Source organism: Heterocephalus glaber, unplaced genomic scaffold, assembly GCF_053883595.1.
Source record: "Heterocephalus glaber isolate CG9 unplaced genomic scaffold, H.glaber_assembly_v1.0 deba00001429, whole genome shotgun sequence".
Taxonomy (NCBI): Eukaryota; Metazoa; Chordata; class Mammalia; order Rodentia; family Bathyergidae; genus Heterocephalus; species Heterocephalus glaber.
This window is the reverse complement of record NW_028258294.1, coordinates 1,556,993-1,578,669: the sequence shown is the minus strand read 5'-3', so window position 1 is coordinate 1,578,669 and position 21,677 is coordinate 1,556,993. Positions and strand designations below refer to the sequence as shown.

Here is a 21,677-nt window from a genome sequence, read left to right as displayed (position 1 = left end):
TTTTCTTTAAAAGGAACCACATTTCTTGAGATTTCCTCCATTTTATACATTAAATTATACCAAAAATGAAAGACATTGAGGAAATAACTAAGAATGCAAATACTTCTAGATTTTAGATTTTTTTTCTCAATTTTTATTCTATTTGCCCATACTAACTTGATGTATTTTTTAAAACACTCTATTTTAACAAGTTCCAAAGCATTTCCTTTTACATTTTAGAGAAATAACTCTTTTAGATTATTATCTTGTCAAGTCATATAATTATTGATCAAATAACCTAATTACAGCAACAAGTGACATAATTGACAAGTAAAAGAACAATAAATGGATGAGATCAAAATACTGGTACAACTACAGCTATACTGGGTAGGCATACTAATGCACTTGGTAAGTTTGCAATTCCACTTGTTTGAGGAGCACTATGAAGAGAGTCTCCAGAATAGCTTCCTTGCCCTAAACATTTAGCATGCACTGAATGATGCATTTTGGTTAATTCAACAAATTCTTAAGTAAAGTAAGAAGATTCCTACTACAACCATTATTGCTATTTTCTATTAATAGAGATGTCAGGACTCTGAGTCTCACATCCATGTTTCCATAGAAATTTAGACATATTCCTTACACAAAGCACGTCTTTCCTTGTGTTGTCATTAACTCTTCAACTGTCTTCCATCCTAAGTACCATTCTTATTAAGTATTTGTCTTCTTTGTAAAGTTAGTTCCTATCCCACAGTATGTACTAGGTGTCCAGATAATCAGAAGTCCTAAGACCGTGTTACTTACCGTACCATGGTAAAAAAAAAAAAAAGGAAAGAAAAAAAGAAGAATCTAAGTTTACTTAATTTAGGCCAAAGTAGGCAAAAGAACTGTGATTGCTGGCTTTGAAACCTCAACTTTTAGTTCAGGTTCTGCAATTAAACAACTTTGTGACTGAGACCTCACTTCATTTTTGAAGATCTTAGTACCACCTGTGAAGGCTGAGGCAGAACAGACGGTCTGGGGGATCCCATCTCAGACAGTTGTTCTATGTATTCGAAAGGTTATCATTCATGTGTTCCTGTGAGCCAGCTTGCTCTTTTTTCCTTCAGAAGCCAGATGTGGAATCAGTGGGTAGAAGTTATAACATCATAGCTATTTGATTAACATAGAATAAAAGGAAGTTTTTATAGTTCCACCTTGGCTACAAAGTACCCAACTAAAGGCTACCATAAATGACCATATTTGTGAACACCACGAATTAGATTAGATTGGATTAGATGAACTCCAAGGTCTCTTTCAGTGATAAAACTATTTGATGATATGGGTCAAGGGCCCAAAGGAAGCAAGAGCACTCAACTTTTCCATCTAACTTTTCAGACTAACCTTTCTTTCTTACTGTTTATTCATATGTACTGCTTTACTAAAAGTAATTTTAAATTTACTTTTCTCCCCTTCCAACCAAATCATAAGTCCTGTTCGATATCCTGAATATTTTGACAGTAAAATTGAGACAAAACACAAATAGTCTTTCTGGTAGGCTGGAGAGAATCTCAACTGCATTTTCCAACTGTATTCCAAAGTTTTCAGTAGGAATGCCTACATGTAAATATCACAGAAAACTGCTATCAAAATAATCTAGCAGTAGTCCAGATCAGTGACACTGGAACCCTCATCAAGTTTTGCAGAGGCTATTTGAGTAAACAGGAACCCAGGGGTAGCTTGGCTCTCTTTCTCTCTTCTACTATGTATTTCTTGCCAAAGAACAGGGTCTGTGTTTCTACCATTTTACAAATATTTCACAATAAGCTGGAAAATATAAGGACACTTACAAATGGCTTGAGACCAGAGAAACAATAACTGATTTGCTTTATGACAGCTACTTCTATATTAAGGAAATTATTTCTTTTTAGGTGCAAGCTGATTATCTTCAAAAGTTATTTAGCAGGTTTTATTAGTCCTAAAAGGAAAGTTAAGGGCTAGGGATTTAGCTCAGTGGTTTCGCTGCCTGCCTTGCAAGCACAAGATCCCAAGTTTGAGCCCCAGTACCAAAAAAAGAAAAGAAAAGGAAAATTAAGTGTCTATTTAAAAGATGAGACATTTATTTTGATGTTTTCTGTATTTATAATTCTTGCGGGCAACATTCTGCTCTTGGATTTTAATTGGGATAAGGAAAAAGCCTCATTCAACAAATTACTCTTCCAAAATCCAATTAATTGAAGCATTTTACAAAAATATATCTTGTATTATATTTTATTTTTTATTAAAACATGTGTGCTGTGGACACACACTTCTTTATTTGATGGCCAGAAAAATTAGCTCTAACAGATGGCTGTATTTTTCAGGGCTGCGGTTTTAATAGCCATCTCTTACATTCATAGAACACACTCAAAATATCATATTTGTCCACATTATTGTCTCATCTCCTAATAAACAACATTTTTCCTGAAGGACTAAGTCTTTCTTAGTCTCAAAATATAGATTCAAATCATCTTGATTCTTAGGGGCAGACCCTTAACCTACCACTGTAAATTATTCTGAACTGTAACTGTTATAAGTGACTGAAAACACTGACTGACAGTAATGAATCTTTTCAAAATTTATACTAATTTACACTACTATTAAACAGCAAAAGATAAAGCTTTTACATAATTGACCTACTATGTTTTCTAAGTGCTTATGAGAAAGACTATTATCAGATTCAGGCAGCAGTTTTAAATTCACTGGTCTTGTTTAATTTCTTAGTTGTTGCAGTGTCCAAAAGGTTATTCAGACTTCTCTAAGTAAATAGAACTGCAAGAATGTAAATCACAAGACAGGAGCCAGATGATTACATCACTTTGTGATTAGCAATGATTTGAAATACAGAATAAGAATTATTTGGAAATTAAGGATGTTTTCTAACTTGGTTGAGTGTGAGAACTCGATTACTCAGGATACCTGGTTTACATATTAAAGTTAATTGATTGAATCAAAATTTCAACAACCACCATCTAAATTAAAAAATAGTGTATAATTTATAATAATTTTCAAATGTTTACACTGTACAAATAAGTGTTTTGATTGCTCTAATTTTGTCATTGATGTCAAACAGTAAAACTAAGGGAAAGCTTTCAAAATTTACACTGACATACTTCATTTGGAACAATTTTTAAGAAAGGAGCAATGGCTTTTCCAAGCACATCAACTTTTATTCTCATTAAAATACACAATCCTCTGTTTTATCATACAAAATAAATGTCATTGGTCATAATCACTAACATCATTGCCTAAAGCCTTTAGATAAATCTAAAATTTAATAAAATGTATTTATGAAGATGAATTCTAGCTGATCTCTAGTGTTAGAAAGATTATTAATTTCATATCTTTCATTTAGATTTTTTCCTGATGATTTTTTAAAAACTTTAAAAAATATTATTGCTAAGATTAGTGTGTACTTGTAGTGTGTTAGAGTTTTGCAAACAGGGAGACAATAAAAATAGCAGGAGACAAAATAAAATAGTAGTTAGAAGCAAAGACTTTACTGATAGACACTTTTGGGTTTACATCTTGACTCACTGGTCATTAAATCCCTGACCCTGAGAAAATTACTTAACCTCTTTCATCTTTATATTCTTGTTTAAAAAATATTATAATACCTGCCTTATTGGATTTTTTAATAGGTTAAATAAGCTCTATGGTTACATTTGTGCTTGGATACAGTATTAAATACAGCTATCAATATTGTTCCTCAAAATATTTTTTGCCGTGTTTAATATTTACTTTCTAAATGGAGTAAACTGAAAACTCAGCTCTGTGTCACTTGGCCACTTAACCCTCCACCCTAAGTGCTCTCTCCTGACCCCTGTAGGAATCAGGAAAAACTGTTCTTTGGTAAATAAGGTAATAGCTTAGCTTTTCCTTCCTAAAGTAGCCTTTCAGGTCATATAACCTCCAAATTGAAGACTTGAAAGAAAATTAATTATAAAATAATAGAATAAGAAGTACCTATTAGGCTCATTTTGGCATAGGAGAGTTAGGGCTTCAGTTAGCATTTTTATTGATATCCTTCTACACTTTCACCTCTAGAATCATTTCTCATATGCTTGGTATTGTTAGTTCACCTTTAATTCTAAATTATAATGGCAAATGTAGAAGGAGAGGCTTAAATAAAACTGTACAATCACCATTATGCAAATGTGCAATCCCCTAGACATATTTACAAACTCAGAACCCCTGGAACAGGATCAAAATGGCATATTGGATATCCTATTAACATGAAGTAAAATGTAAAAGACTTGTTAAGTGCTATAAGAATTTAAGTAACTTTTTCAGTAACAAATTAGTAACAGCAGTCCTGCCATTATTTTTGTTTGTTCATTCTGTCCATCAGTCGATAAATATTGAGAGTGTCATTTTTTCTAGGCACAGAACATAAAGCAGAGAGGTAACTTGGTTTCTACTCTTGGCAGATGAACTAGATGCAACTGCACAAAAGAAGAAAACCATCCATAATAATAATCACTTTAGGACCTCTTATTTGAGTGGATTTCCTATATTACTCCTTGTTTATCACTACTCAGGGTATCAAATTTATTTTTGATAATATATTTAAATTCAACTAACTTCATTTCAGAGCTTTATCTTTTTTCATTTTCCTTTTTATATCTTCACTCTCATAAAGCATTTAGCATTTCACACTACCTGTTTTATCACAGGTATTATTGTGTATCTGTTTCTCTAGTCATCTTCAATAGGCATATAAAAAGTATTTGATAATCCTTTGGAGAGCAAGGAATGTTTTGATGCAATGATAAAACCAAATCATCTTTAAATTTCCATCTGCAGCAGCTATCTGAAGAGATCCACACTACAAAATTACAGCTCCAAAGCATGTGAGCTAATGTTGTCAATCATTGAGCTATACTCATAATTCCTATACAATTGGAATTGTGCTGCAAAAGCTATTTAGTTCAAATATATAGACATTAATTAAATTTTTGTTTTAAATACATATTTACATATAGAGGCCTGGTAGATTCTCTTAACAAGCTATAGAAGTCATAACTTAGGTAAAGGATAGAGTAAGCAGAACAGCTTCACGAAAATAATAGTATTTTATCTTGATATATTAATAATACTTAATGTTTATATAAATGTCGGTGATTTTCAGTTGTGAAGAATTATCACATTTCACTCTCACTGCAGTCTTAAAAGGAAAGGCAAAGGAAATGGATGTGTGAATTGGTACTTATACCTTGTGGTAACTTCTCATACATTATCATAATTTATTCTCACTGTGATATGATGAGGTAAATATTAGTCTCCTTGATATTCCCCTCCTGATAAAAACTGATGCTCAGAGAAGATTAAAAGTTATCACAAGGTCATAGAGCTTTTAGCTGATAGAACCAAGGTGTGTACCAGTAATCTTTCCACCATATCATACAGTGGAGACATCAGACATAATTTTATACATCTTACATATTAGGAAATAGACCTATTAAGAGTAAGTGACTTGTTCTAACATCCATTTATTATTTTATCATGTAAAATATAATGTCTTTTAATTAATGATTTAAAATGTTCCATTATATAACAGGAGTTTTGTGAAAAGTAAAATAACTTCAGTGAAAGTATAAGATCAAATCCAAAGGAATATGCTACAAGCTTTGTGTAAGAGGCTATGCAAGATACAATAGAACAGATTTTAGTAAAGGTTAAAAGATTTCACATAAAAGATCTTTAGTCACAATAAAACAGGTTTTATGGCAAAGCAAGAGTACTTTAGTTCAATTACTGTGTAATTTAAAATGTTAACACTTATCACACATACTATCATAAGAAAGCTTCTGCTATTCAGTAGTTTCAAACATTTTGGCTTGTCTGAAATAATACAATAAATACTAGAAGTACTGTTTAGCCACTTCATAAATTTGAGCCAGAATGAGTAGATCCTTCATTGTTACATCGTGAGCAAGATGTCCTTGTTCAAAAAAAAAGGTACTCATGATTATTTCAATTATATTACCACCTCTCTGTCCTAGAATGCATGCTGAATCTAGAATTTCCAACTACCTCTTTTATAAACAGCCCAAAAGCATAATCAGGTGAGATAATGAAGTCAATAATTTCTTGAACATACACATTCAAAATTTTTCGATATGCTAACTTATTATTTGATAGGATATAAGTGAGTTATGATAGGTTATAAATGAATTTATGAATTTAGAGTAGATTCTCAACAGATTACACTTATACAGTTTCCTATTAATGTTATATAGTGGTGAGTACATTTAACTTTAAGGAGTGAACTTTGCAAAGAAGGTGTTACTGCATAAAGTTCTCTGTGGCTGGAAATTTATGAAGACCCACCCACTTACACTTCAAGAGTTGCAGCCTGTTTTCCCCAGTAACAAACCTGCCAGCTGGGAAATCCCCACCAAACTTCACCATATGAGATAATTTTTATATCTTTTAAATTAGCTATAATATTTTTATGATTTTTGTGTGCTATAATCTGGATGCCTCCAAGACAATCTGGACAGAATCCATACATCAGAGATAATGACGTTGGTTTTTACTAGGAGCAACAATTCACCTGTAAAACCTAAACAGATGAGGGCTGGGGATTTAGCTCAGTGGTGCCACGTCTGCCTCGCAAGCTCAAGGTCCTGAGTTCAATCCCTGATACTGCCAAAAGCAAAAACAAAAAACCCTAAACAGATATAATGATGGAGGCACTTCCTATAACTTAGGTTATACTTCCTTGCTGGAAGCCTAAAGGGTATTCCATTTCATGTATAATAAAATAGAATGTACACCAGTGGCAAAGTTTTTAATCATGATCTATCATATATTCCCATGAGCAGTAAATATGGGGTCCAAGTAGGATATTTTATTTGTAAGGATAAAAACAATGAGTCAGTGTTGATAATCCTTTGAGTTAATAAAGAACAAATATGCCTGTTACTTGTTACTTCTATTGCTCCTTTAAGGAAGTCACTGACATACTTTTAATTAATTCCCCAGCTCCCAACACAGTGGTTAACACATTAAAAATGATCAATATGAAATATTTTTAACTTTGGACTAAAGAAATAGACTGAAGTTTATACATATTTGTTAATATAAAATGCTTGACATTTAAAAGTATATGTATGACAAGTGACTATTTGGTCCTAGGAAAATTCAGTCATTAGTTCATTCTGCAGATACTATTGAAAAATTAATATATACCAGCACTGTGTTCAACATGGTCTATTTTATCCAACTCCTACTTTCTAGAATTGTGTAATTTACTAAAAGAAAAGATCAGTGTATATAAAAGCTTAATTTGTAAGTTAATTCAATTAGTGTGCCTTTATTTTTGTGATTGTACTCAGACTGTTGAGAATTACTGGAAGAAATAAAAACATTAATTCATAGATTTCAAACTCTAAAAGTGCAGGGATTTTTGTAAATGTTACACATTTGTCTAATCAATTGCATCTTTCACTTTTTCTAACAACTACTTCATAACTCCTATACTTTCTTCAAATTTCTGACCTCACTGTGTTCCTCATTCTTGTTTAATTACCATCCTTTCTTGTTATCAGAATGAAGACGAGAACCTCTTTGGTGTCTTGTCATTAAGCCTATAAACTTAATGTTAATTTCCACCATACTTTCTTCCCCTCTAATTCAATAGAGAAAATGACCTTCTGTATCCATTCATTCATTTATTAAGTACAGTATTGGAGATAAGTATCCTGGTGAACACAATAAACATGATTTTTCTCCCCTCTTGGCACGTTCATTCTGCCTAAAACCAGTGATTGCTTTCACATACACTATTTTCAGTTTTTCCAATAAAGAGAAACTCTCAACTCTGGGTTCTTGAATATTCATTTCCTTCTGCAGGGATGTTCTTTCCCCACTCTCTTCTTTTGCTGGTTCATTTGCATCTTCCAGGTCTCAGGCTGACTGGTTATCATGACCTTCAGTTAACCTTCTCTGACACCACCTCCCACCTCCATCCCAAGGCAGGCATACTCTCTCATGCACTCCCCTAGCCACTGTTCCTCTTTTATCAGCACTTGTCAGTCTGCATCTTCTTGCCTCTTTGTCTTCTTTGTCTTCTGTCCACCAGAAAATAAGCTGAATTAGAACAAGAACCCAGATATCTAAGTCACTAATATAACCCCAGTGTGTAGGCTAGTAGTTGGCACATGAACAGTCATGCGTAAATGTTTCTAGTACTAATTTTTTAAAAAGTAGAAAAATGTGATACAGGAAACTACTAATTCTATCAGAGTTTAACTTACAAATGAACTATTATAGATTAAAGTTCTCACAGACTAGAGTGGTACTTACTGTACTGGAAATTAAAGTGGCAAAGGCATTTCAGTCATAGGGGGAAACAGGAAAGAGTGAAACCAAGAAATATGATCACAAAGTGTCTACGACAAAGTATGCATCATTATAGGCCAGGTTCGGGGGTGCATGCCTATAATTCCAGTGCTAAGGAAGCAGAGGCAAGAGGGAATCTGTGAGTTCTAGGCCAGCCTGGACACATAGTGAGTTCAAGGACAGCCCCAACTATATAGTGAGACTGTCTCAAAAACAAATAAATAAAATGTGCATGATTAGATGGTTTAGGGAGGCAACAGTGAAGAGGAGTAATACATTTGTATTTACATTTATCCTGAGGCTCCTGATGAAACATAACAAGAATTGCATATATGTTGTCTAACAGCTATTCAGTGGTTATCCTACTAGGTTCTAGGATCCAGTAATGAATAGGTGTGATACCAAACAGGAAAGAACTTCCATTTAATCTGAAATATTAAGATAATTGAAAAGCACAGAAGCCAGGAAAGGAAGCCAGTTTTAAGGAGAAGTTATGAGTGCATTCTTTCCAGCTTTTGTGAGCTGAAAATAACAAATCAAACCTAAGAAAGTATTAGAGTTTCAGGAAATTGGGGCACTGGTCAAATAGCTGAAGTAATTGGAACTATGGAAATGGGTTCTCTACAGAAAGGATATTATGAAGAGAATAGGATTTAATAAAGTATTCTATGGGAAATAACTATTTTATTTTAAAAAAGTATCAGATTTCATGTATATCCCTAGATTTTCTGACTCAAGTATCTGTCATGGATCCCAAAATTTATATTTCTAACAAGTCCCCGGATTGTGCAAATTCAGCTTGCCTGAAGATCTTTCCTGTGAACCTGTAGGGGCCTTAGAGAAATAAGAGGAAAGCAAGTCAGCAAAGTAAACATAGTGGTAGTAAGAGAAATAAAAATAGAAACAAGTCAGATTAATCTTATGAATGGTGGGTTGTAAATATAGTGTTTTATGTGATGCACAGAAGCAAGGCCATGTTAGAAATTTTCACAATTTTTGAGGAAAAGTTTGGATGCTTGCCAGAGTTCTGTGCCAGGTGGAGCTGGTTTAGTTTACTCAGTTACCTCCATTACAGGAGTAGGTGACATTAAAATTTATATGCCTATGAATTGTATGGCTTTCACTAGAAAGAAAGAGGTAGATATAAATACATCCATGATGCGGTATTCATTTCCTAGAGCTGCCATAACAAGTTACCACAAATTGAGTAGCTTAAACAATAGAAATTTATTATCTCACAGTTTTGGAGGCTAGAGTTCTGAGGTCAAGGTGTCAGCCAAGTTGATTCCTTCTACAGGGTTGTCAGGAACAATCTGTTTCATGCCTTTCTCCTAGTTATTTGGGACTCTTGGTAATTCTCAGCATTCTTTGGCTCGTAGATCTATCCCTTCAATATCTGCTTCTGTCATCACATAAATTCTTTGTGTGTTTCTTTGGCTAAATTTTCTCTTCTTATGAAGACATCCGTCACTGGCTTAGGGCCCACCTCATGGCAGTAGGATTCCATGTGAGGTTCCATTTGAAAAAACATTGATTCCAAATAAGGTGACACTCACAGGTACCAGGGGCTAGAACTTCAGCATATCTTTTGAGGGGGCAATTCAACCCTTAGAGATGCCATGTGAGTAGATGGACCCAGGTGAATGAGATTGCATAGAGTTTGTAATGCAGAAATGGAGTTGGTAACTATGGATTACTCTTTACAAACTTCTACTCTTGTCATAAAGAACTTCTGGCAAGCTCAAGAAAATATCTTTGCAGGTCAGGACAGAACCGTGATTATGGAGGGAAAGATTTAGTGTAGAAATGCTTATTCCTTTGAGCAAAGGGAACTCAGCAGGCACTAAAGTGATATACTACTAAATATACTATACTATACTAAAAGTGTGAGTGGTCTTCATGAATTACACAGTAGGAGAAGTTTGTGGCAGTGGCTATAGTAGCTAATTGGATGATCTGTGAAAGATTCTTCAAGCAGGATTGAGGATGCTTAGATGAAGCAATAGGGATTTTGAAGAGAACCATTTCTTTCAACTCGGAACTTTGTCTTTTGAATCTAGAGAGAATCCAGTGAATACGAAAATAAACTGTGACTTTTAATTAATCATATCTGTGGTGCCCAATGAGATTAATTATTTTCTCCAATTAAAATAAAAGGTGCATTTTTCCTTTTAAGCAATGTTTTCTTTCTTTCTAAAAGAAAAGAGATGCCAAATAATCTGTTGTCAGTGTAGACCAGATCTACAGGGATAGTTTTTTTATTCTTTCTTTCTAACTGACGTGTATGTACATTCAGATGTTAAATTTCCTATGTGGGTGAGAATTTTCTAACACAAGACCCGCCAGTGTTCAAGATAGGTTCTGTGTTTCTTTCAATAAAAACATAAGCACAGAATGTGCAAAATACCACTAGTGCTTTCTGAAAATCAGTAAACACCTTGCCTAGCAGATCCCAAATAAACTCTGACAGAATAAGTTGGCTTAATACTACTGAATTTTTTAGAGAAGACCCAGAATGCCTACCTATGGGTTGTCTCATATGATTGAATTGAACCAAGTTATTGAATGGTTATAAGATGTCATGGGGCTTAGTTCTTTACAACCACAAAGAACGTATGAGTACACTGTAATCACATTACATTTTTAAGCATTTCACTTTTTATTCTGAGCTTCTCACACACAGTATCAATCTGTCCTGCCAAGACTTCTGCTACAACCCCCATCTCTCACCAACACTTCTCCCTCAGTTTACGCAGGCAAAACTGGGAAAGGATGAACTATGATTTGCTCATAGAGTTCACTCCTTTTGTAGCATGAGGCAAAGGCTCTGTATTAAAAAGGCACAATTAAAGACTTTAAGAAGGTTCAGACATTCCTATACTTATGCCCAAATACCCTGTTCCTACGAGGAACTAAAATTTGGGGATATGCCAGAAATATGGGTTGACAAACCCAGTTTTACACAATAGGTATAATCCTGAAATTCTGTGTGCACTCCCCATTTTGTTAAACAGATCACTTACAGAATTAAGTGTTTCAATTTTACATGCTTCTTTTTCCTTTGCTAGAGTCCTAAAATATGTCCTGATTTTATTTCCTTCTGTGGCTTGATTATGTTTTTCTATGTCGCTTTGAATATAACCAGTGTACACATAGGAATGTTTAGTCTTATTAGCTAAATATGACACAGTAGACAGTGTTAGGGTCAGTGTGTTTGACTGAGAACACCCAGCTCTTTTCATTGAGTTTACTTAGTAATTGATTAGCCTGCCATCACTTGATGGTCCAGAGTTATCTCTTTATTATGAACACTTCTTTTCAAAATGTTGACCAATTCTCTAAACGTTAAAAAATTATCACCTCTAAAAATCAGTGCTTTGGCATTTTTTGGTGTTGCTGGTTCATATCTTTATGGTACTCATTGTGTTTATCTTCTCCCTAGAGCACCCTGACTTATTGCATCACTAGTATATGTTTTGATGGTTTGCCAAGCATTTCCGTTTCCATTTCAAGTGCAGTAGAGTTGAAATTTTTTATCAGCATAGTGCGCTTAAATCAGGACACCTCTTTAGTCATTCGGTTAGTCTGGAATCCAGTAGACATCTTAATATCAAAAGTGCACTCTAACAAATTCTCTTTCGACCTTCACACCCAGCCCAAGTGTGAACCCTTTTGTTAATTCTCCTCCTGCTCCTCTGAGAAGCCATGCTTCTCTCACTTGTCAGCACCGCCATTATGGAACTCATCCTAATCCGTTGAACTGTGTTTAGGAGTATAAGTATTGGTTTTTCCAAACAACTTAAGGGCTCAGGGAGCAGAGAAGCATCTATTATGTGTCAATTACTATAAAATATAGATATACTTGCTCTTTTATTATTACCAATGAGGAGATTGAGAGTGAAATTTCCAGTTAGTAGATGAATGAATCAGGATGTGTAGCAGGTCTGCCATTGTTTTATTGCTGCTCTGCAGCTCATAGAAACTTGGTGAAGTGTAAGGGTGGAGAGCTAATCAGAGTTTACCAGAGGCAAAATCTTATACAGCTACTGTTCCCAAATAACTGCTCTTTTTTTTTTCTCACTCACAACTTCATCTTTCAGGACAGATTTTCTTATAAACATAACTTTCCTCATCTTCTTAGTCATTTCTTCAGCCATTCTTTCATTTAATACATATTCATGAGGCAACTAGGTATTGGGCCTTGTTTTACTTACATTATATAAAACAGACAAAAATCCTGACCTTATGGAGCTTATATTTCCACCAAGGAGACAGACTATAAAGTAATACACTTTATATAAATATATGTCTTACTTAATAGGTTCCAAGGTAATAAATGCTAAGGGAAAATAAGTAAAACAGGCCAAGACAAAGATGTGAGGTATGTTTGGTCAGGGGACAGTATTAAGTTAGGAAAGTCAGTTCTGGATCCTGGAGAAGTGGAGATTTAAGCAAAGCCCTGAAGGAAGAACTGTCAGCTGAAACGGAGCAAAGTCCTTAAAGTGGAAGCATCCCAGAGTTTTCCGGAAGTATCAAGGCTGCAAGAGCTGTCTAGAGTTGAATGAAGAGGAGAGATTAGCTAGTGAGGAGAGTGAACTGGGGAGTAGTAACAGATATAGGTGGGGAAGTGTTAGTTATGGAGGACCTTAGCTAGTCTGGGTTCTGTAGTGTACACAGCTTGCCCTTGTGTTAACAGTGTATGCACTAAGTACCTCCAGACTAGTAACCTGGGTTTGGTTTTACTGCTAACATTTGTCTGCATAAAATAGTCCTCCAAAAATAACTAGCAATGTCTGGATTTAGAATATTGCTTCGGCCAGGTTCAATCATATCCATATGAATCATTATTTCAGTAGTTTCTATTCAACACCATAGAAAACCATTCCTTTACACTGACATTGGCCACAATTGATGGGATCAGGCTATAATGCATAGAATGTACTTGGGAAATGCTAGTTGAATGAGTGGATGTGTGAATAGATGGATGAAGACAAATTCAGTCTTATAACATAGGTGGATACTTCTACCTGTAAATAAACTTGTATTTTAGATGTAGAAGTAAGTTATACATTTACTTACCAACTAAATTGACTATCTGGCATATGGTTTGGTATTGATTAAATGTGAGTTGTTTTAAAATTTATATTCTATCTAAGCAAGAGAAATTTTAAGCTCTGTTTCTTCAAAGACATTCTGTGGCTCTAGAGGGATATGTGCTAAAAACACCTTGCTTCTCCTTGAAAAGAATCACTAGTTAAAAAGAAATATATAAACCTAATCTCAAAATAAAAAGTCTTATTTACTTGTTAGCTGATATATTTATGTCCACAATATCTATAGTGACGTCATTGTCTTGATACTATCTTCAACTTCAAATGTCAGCTACATAATTATTGTCTTTGTTGGACTTGATCTTCTTTGTGGTGGTAATTTGCTTCCATAGCGCTATTGTAACTAAGATTGCCTGTGGCAGTTATTGTTAGACTAGTGGATGTAAATCAGAGTTCCTGGATTTGTGCTTGCCCTTTTCTTTGCAGAGTTTGGAACGACCTCTGTACATTTGGGTTTCATTTTATAAATGCAATAGACAATTCCAGTAGATTGATCCTAGCATGTGACTATGAAACTTTTGTAAATATATTTTTCAAATATCCTTATATCCATTTATCCAACAAAGTAATAGTTTTGGAAAACATGAGTTGATATATATATATATTTTTAAGTTTATAAGAAAATTCAATTTGGGAATATTTTGTTTATTCTCTGATCATCTTTTACTTAATAGATAAATCCTTTAAATGCCAGGCAAATGAATATATTCATGGTCCTAAGGGTGGCAAGGCATTAGCAACAAAGGACTACCTACTTCAGTAGGAAATTAGATAGCACTTATTTTAATTGCCCTATCAATTTAAATCCATTTTCCATTTATTTTTAACAATTATCATAGTTAATTTAACAAAATCATTATATTTCTAATTTAATTCCAGAGGTGTTACTTCACACTTTACTATGCATCGTTTTCCATTAATCATTTGTGTACCTTAAGAGCACATATCTCTATTCAATATTTATTCAATAAAAGCCTTGTAAATGGAGTATTTGCTAATGTCTTTTTTATTATTGTTGTAGAAAGTATCAAAAGTATGATAGCTTCATCAGTGGACTAGATGTATGATTTTTAAAGAATTTAAGTCAAGAAAATTATGGGAATTCTCTGTAACATCAAAGGCTTTTGGTTAATATTTCTATTTTTTAATAATCTTCACATTAATCATCATGATTTTAAATTCAATGAAAGCATATGCTGTAGTATTGCAGACTCTGTATTCAATCATATTCTGGAAGAAATTTTTTAATCCTTGTACATTTACAGATTCTGTCAGTCATTTCATTTTTTTTTTTTTTTTTTTTTTTTTTTGGTACTAGAGCTTGAAATCAGGACCTTGTGCTTGTGAGACAGGTGGCAGAACCACTGAGCTAAATCCCTGGCAGTCAGTCATTGCTTTAAAATGACCTTATCGTTATTTCATTAAATAATTCCATTCTTATTTAATGTTTTAATAAAAAATTATAAGCCACAGTTTGGTAAAATTCATCTTTCAAAATAGAAAAATGTCATTTTAAAAATAATTTGATATTCTGCCATTTGTTAAAATGATAAATTATATTATCTATTTATTTTTTACCATGCATATAGGAATGATTTGCTTTTTATGTCATTAGCCTCACTTCAGTTAAAAACATTAAATTACCGGAAGTATGAAAATATGAGTGTCCAGAAAAGAAAACATGCAAATAAGCATTTAGCTTCTTTTTCATATCTTTGCTCTGAAATTATGACATAATATTCAATGTATGTCTCTTCCTTGTGGCTCTATTCCCATAATTTGTGTGATTTTCTAATAGCTCTATTTTTTCATTCTGTAATGTCAATAGTTTTCAGGTTGTTGCCCAAATGATTGTGGTACTTCTGTACTCTGCTAAAATATCGGTAACAATAAAGATGAGGCTATAGTCTGAACATGAGCAGGACTGTACCTGAGCTTTCCTGGATCACTTAGGATCCATATGAACTCTTTGCCTGATCCATTATCTGACCAGTCAGCTATTATAAACTAATTAGCTGAAGAACAGCAGCACTTATGTGCACAGTCTTGAAATAGAACAAACTAATGTTTACGTGGAATTAACTAAAAGATCTTTGCCTCCATAGCAAAAATCAATAAACCTTCAAATATTTAAAGGACGAAATCAATTTAAATAGATCCCTATTGTTATTTATTGCTGTTACAATAAATTGAAGATAGATTTGGAAAAACAGCTGTTAAAATGTGATTAATTGTGTTTGTTTTTCTGTTTTCTGTTCCTTTTCTACAGGTCTAGGTTTCAGTATTGCAGGAGGTGTAGGGAACCAACATATTCCTGGAGACAACAGCATTTATGTAACAAAAATTATAGATGGTGGAGCTGCACAAAAAGATGGAAGGTTGCAAGTAGGAGACAGACTACTAATGGTGAGTGTGACTCCAAGCATGACTGTGTGTGAATTTATAAAGCTCTTGTTTCCAAGGGTATGACTTAGTTTTCTCAGGCTTCCATAACACACCATGGACTATGTGGCTGAAACAAGAAAAGTTTCTTTTCTTGCAGTTTTGAAGGCTTGGAGTTTGAAGGCTGCAACAGATTAGGTTTCTATTGAGGGATATCTTCCTGGCTTGCAGATGGCTACCTTCTGACTTCATCCTCACGTGGCTTTTCCTAAAAGCTCAGGCTGACAGAAAGAGCTCCCTTTTCCTGTTATTGGGCCACCAGTATCATCAAATGAGACCCCCCACCTTTAATTCATTTTATCTTTATTACCTCCTAAAGACCCCCATCTCCAAGTACAATCACATTTGGAACTTCAGCATGTGATGTTGGTGTCAGGGCACAATTTAGTGCATAGCACTGGCCATGTACAAAAATAAAAAGGGAGTCCAGATTGCAGCAGAAGATAGCTCAAACGTGCACATACAGTTGTGTCTGATTTGTTGATGTTTTTAAAACAAAAATTGAAATTTTCACCAATTTTTTCATACACACATGGCACCAAGATTAGATGTTGTTCTCCAATAGGAGATGTTGTCATCTCCTATTAATGATAGCAACTGCTATTTCCAGAATTTCTAGAGAAGGCAATTTACATAACAAGAGGTACTGCATTATCTGGTTTACTAATATGAATGTGTCCATGGTTATTTTTTCAACTAGGGGCACACCTCCAGTAGTCACAGCCCCTAGCTTTGTGGCTTCTGCCACATGTTTAAATGGGTTTCTTTCCCTCAGACTGGATAACAGCTATAGTATTGTGTTTGCCAGCTGCCTACAAGTTTCAGGAGTCCTGGCTAATGACTGATACTAACTCATTCTGAGCTATGGATTGTATAAAAAAAAAAAAAAAAAGCAAAATTAAAGTAATTATAAATAGGAAAGCATTTGACACCACACTCATATAACTGTTTCAAAACTCCATTGACTATTATACACTGAATCTACTGAATAATAATCAAATATTAAAAATTCACAGTAGAAGACCTCAAGTCAGATGAGTATATCTAGTAACATATCTGCCCTTGTAAAACAGGGCCTTTTCATTTATATCTATACAGAACCACTATCTCCAATACCTTCATGAGAAGTGTTTGAGGAGGACTGATCTATACCATCTCAGCAGGAAAGTAATTTCCATGATGTGTACAAATTTTGAAGGTTAAATCCAAAAGTTTATATTCATGATGCCCTTTTCTCTGGGCTCTAGAGAGCTTGTCTTTAATCCCAATAGCCTTATTTTGTAGTTATCAATAAACTTCATATTGAATTATCTGCATAAGACTTTTATACTAAACTTGGTAGTTAACATTTATTTAGTATTTGCTATGTACTGTATACTATTTAAAGTACTTTTTGTAATGTAACATATATTTCTAACAACTGGACGTTTTATATAAGCAAAAGGCAACAGAGGCATAGAGAAGTTTATTAATGTGTCCATGGTCTCATAATTAATAATGGAAAGAACTGGATTTCCAACTCAGGAAACCTTGTTTGCATCCATGCTCAACACTACTGTACAGTACTACTTCCTGTGCTTAGTATTTGTATGCATTTCTTTGAATTTTTTCATTCAATTCTTTCCTTCTTTCCTTTGTTCATTATTCAGTTATTCATTAACTCCTTTTACAAGTATATATATATATATATATATATAATCTATCTACCATATCCTAAGAAATAGCCACTATACAGGAAGGAATTCTGGAGGAGCAAAAAATGCTGTAAAAATTGACTTCATTCTGAGTTTCAACTCAAGAATTTTGAGCTTCTTTACAACCTGGAGTCACTACCATTTTCATTCTCATGAGATTCTGCAACGTATTTTTTCTGCCTCTTTGCTTTTGATGTAAGAGTTAGTTCTTTTGATGTTATACCTTCTATGTAGAAAAATTGTTGGGGTATATTATCTAGAATATAAACTTCATTACTTGAAATGTGTATTTGGAAGTAAAATAAATCAAGATAACCATCTATGTAGTGCTAAACTGACAAATGTAGAGGATACTTTCAAGTAATGACAGATAGCTACTGGGTTCACCTTTAGTTTTGTCAGAGGTTGGTTGTAGACAAGTCTGGTGGTGTTTCAACTGCTGACATTGTACATTTGTGCTAGATATTATGTGTGGATTTCTTGAAGTTGTGTTTAAATTTCTAGCTTTATTTTCAAATTCTTAAGAAAAAACTAAACTTTATCCAAATAACTCTGTCAAAGGATTTTCCAGGCACCGTGCTATTTTTCCATTACAATGTGCTTGAAACTCATTGAAGATATAATGATTTCAAAAATAGCTGTGACATAATTCTTAAGTGTTTTGAGTTTTAAGCCATTTTTTTTAAATGAACCTTCAACAATAATAGTTCTCTCCTTGCTTATGTAAGGAAAACATAATTAGTACTTCCAAGGCAACTGGCAAGCTGAATCTGGAAATAAAAGAAAATGGCTTGCTTTAAAATATTCTGAAAGAAAAATAACCCTTAGTGAAAAAGAATAAAGAAAAAATCAGTAGAGCTACCCTAAAAGACCAATTATTTTGCTTCAGCCCCAAAATATTTATTAATACTCTTTTGTTTTTCTTTTCCACCTCCTCTTTCCTTTACCCTACATTTATAACTCTTTTTCTTCCTCCTCCTCTACTCTCCTCCCCCAAAGGAAGTACAAATGATTTAGATCCTATGATTTACCAGCTGTACCACACTCTGAGTATTTTTCTCTAAATATGCTATTCTTTCTAAAGCAATTTGCACAACTTCCTTCTCTCACTTCTTAGGAAAAATTCCCCCATATATTATTCAGTCAGAGTTCCATAAATACACTGTTTAAAATGAAACTTTGTTAGTGTTCTTAGACTTTTGTGGCTGAATACCTATAATTCAGAAAATCTCTCAGAATCTCCCCTGCAGTGAGAACACACATTTTTTCCTTTTGGAATCTTAGTAATAACCTTTTCATTTTCTCAAATAAAATTCCTATCATTTGGGTACCACCTGACTCATACTCTTTTTCTCTAATACCTTCTTATGTCTCAGAATTGAAATGTATCTCATTTTTTTTTCTCTTTGGTAGTTCTGGGCATGGACTCTTGGGCCTTATCAATGCTAGATGAGGTGTCTATCTTAAATGTCATCTGATTCAAACTGTCACCTGGAACATCAGAATCCTGTAGAAAAGCAAACACGTGAAATAGTCCTTCACTTCTAATACAGCCCTTCTAAAAGTGGAGAACTTAATTCTTCTCCAAAGGTGTCCATTAGGTACCAACCATCCATAAAATCATGTTGAAATATATTTCCCTAAAATTTTCTCCCTTATTCATAGCTTTGTTCCTTGAAACCAAAAGGCAGGAACTAATTCCTCTTACACACAGGTTTGAGTTTTATGTTGCCACTTCTCAGTCTTTTTAAATGATTTACATATCTTCTCACACTTTTATAGTGAATTTTATCACACATTCATTTTTCTTCTGTACATGGATTACACATAAAATTCCTTTAGATTCCTTATAATTTTATTTCCCACTTTTAAAAACCCAGGCAATTTTATAACAGCCCCCATTGAGTTTATTCCACTATAAGGAAAAATTATCCTGTTACCTTTGCAGTAAGCCTCTTTGTGTTTCAAATGAAATTCCTGTAATATTGGATCATGCCTACATTTCATGGGTTACCCAAATACAGGGTTTGTATTCTCTTTTGCAAAATATTTTTTAAAATTTTTCTTGCTACTTGGCACTAAAATTTTGTTTTGTTTTGTGAAGTAACAGTGACTTCTGATCCTTGTGGATTATAATACCAATACCTTAGTGTTATAATCCTGGACCAAATAGATTATCTCTTGGCCTTCAATTTCATAGAATAAATGGTCAAGAGTTAATGGCATGGAACATTTTCAAATTCTTTCATATATTTTCACACATTACTTTTTATTAACGTCTTCCAAAGTGATACATAGAGCCAAATATATTATAGAAATATGATCTTCTTCACCTTTTTCTACATAATTCCAGAAACTGCATCCAGGATCATTTGTCTTTTCTGCAGGGATAGAAATAGTTGTCAAGCACCTTGTCACATTATAATTTAAGGGTTAAAATCTTACACTTTTTTTCTGTAACCTCTGTTTGACATTTGAAGAAAAAATTGTCAGTGGGAGAACTTTACACCTTTTACAGAAAATGAGCCCTGGCTTTTGTTCTTTAAAGGAAAGTAGTAGACGAGGGAAAAGCTAACAAAGGTATGAAGTCAAATGGAAAGACCATGGACTTAAACATGGGAGAGCTACTTTACTCACAGGCAGCTACACTGACTCCACCAAAATGCCTTAGGCAAATTGTGTGCAGCTTTGGTCCTCTTTTTTACCTCTGTACCATAGTAGCACTGCCTTAGACCAGTATTTCTTAAAGCATATTATGAAACATTAGTCACATTCCTGTGTTACATTAAAGGCTTTGTAGCCAAACAAGTTTGAGAAATTCTGCGCTTGCATCTCACCCCCTTGTTTATTTTCAGTGAACTCCAGCATATTAGATTCCTGTGATTCCTGCAGTCAACAAACTTTTAAATTAGTGCTAAAATTTTCAACCTTACTCATGAAATTCTTTTCATAAAGTATCACTGTAGTTATAAAACACCCGCAACTAGTGTTCAGTGGAGCATACTCTAGGATGTGCTGTGTAGAACATCTCTTATTTTTATTCCAAAATTAATATCTTCTGGTAAGGTCGTGAAATGGATTTAGGTAATATGAGTAGACCACTATACAATATTTTGAATAAGCATTAGTTGTAATGTCTCAAATTAATATTATTTTTGGTAGTTTATGAAATTGCTTGGTTTTATTCAAACATCAGTAATAAAATCATATTGAAGATAGTATAAATGTATAGAAATTATCTGAATGAGAAACAGGACTTTAAAGGATGTTCATTAGTTATACTAATTTTAGTTAAAAACCAAGAGCTATAATCCTACACCAAGACACAGCTCCACCTTGAAAAGACTTGTGCCTATAGACTTCATTTATTCTTTGCACCCACCCTAGAGAGGTAGTTAAGGCATTTATTACACAATTTTAAGACAACACTGAGAATCAGAGGTGGCAAAGATGATTTCCAATGTTCTACAACTAGTACATTGTAAAATTAGCTGTAGACCTACACATGGATTCCTAAAGTCCAAATCTTTGCATCAGTTTACTGAGTCCCTCTGGTTCTCAGTCCCAGGTACACAACTGAATCTCATGGTAAGCTTTTGAGTGTTATAAATACCCAGCCCTCAATTAACAATGAATAGTCAAGTGAGAAATTCTAAAGTAGGGGACATTCTTCATTTTTTTAAGTTTTTCAAATAATTCTCTTGTGCAGCCTGCTTAAGAACCACAGTCCTACCTTGGCTTAACCACATCCTAGCCTGTTTTGCTGCTACTACTGCTTCTTCTGAGGAAGACTCTGGTGGTAATGCTCATTCTGTCAAATGAGCAGTGTCGTTTAGCAGTTTTCTGCAATGAGCTGGAAGACATTTCGAACAGTTCACCCTTCAACTCAGTTCCCTGTAGTTAGGGTCACTTTTGAAATATTGGAGAAAAATAGGGATAATTATTTCTTGGACTTCTTTCTATACCTTTCAAATGTAATAAGTTACAATTTAATGCAATTGCATTGATACATTTTCTTTAAAGATTAAAACCTTCTCTTGATTCCTTTTTATTTACTTTGTATATACTCAGTATAATAATCCTG

The 21,677-nt window shown here is 33.9% G+C and overlaps 1 protein-coding gene across 38 annotated transcripts in view; it reads left to right on the top strand.

Moving 5' to 3' along the window:
- Nucleotides 1–21,677, top strand: part of Dlg2 (discs large MAGUK scaffold protein 2) — a 2,046,311-nt gene that overhangs the window by 1,501,684 nt on the left and 522,950 nt on the right. For all 38 annotated transcript variants that reach the window (XM_087212053.1, XM_087212052.1, XM_087212046.1 and 35 more), the window contains one exon: nt 15,727–15,863. In XM_087212053.1, coding sequence (XP_087068179.1) covers nt 15,727–15,863 — 137 coding nt within the window. The remainder of the gene's footprint in view (nt 1–15,726; nt 15,864–21,677) is intronic.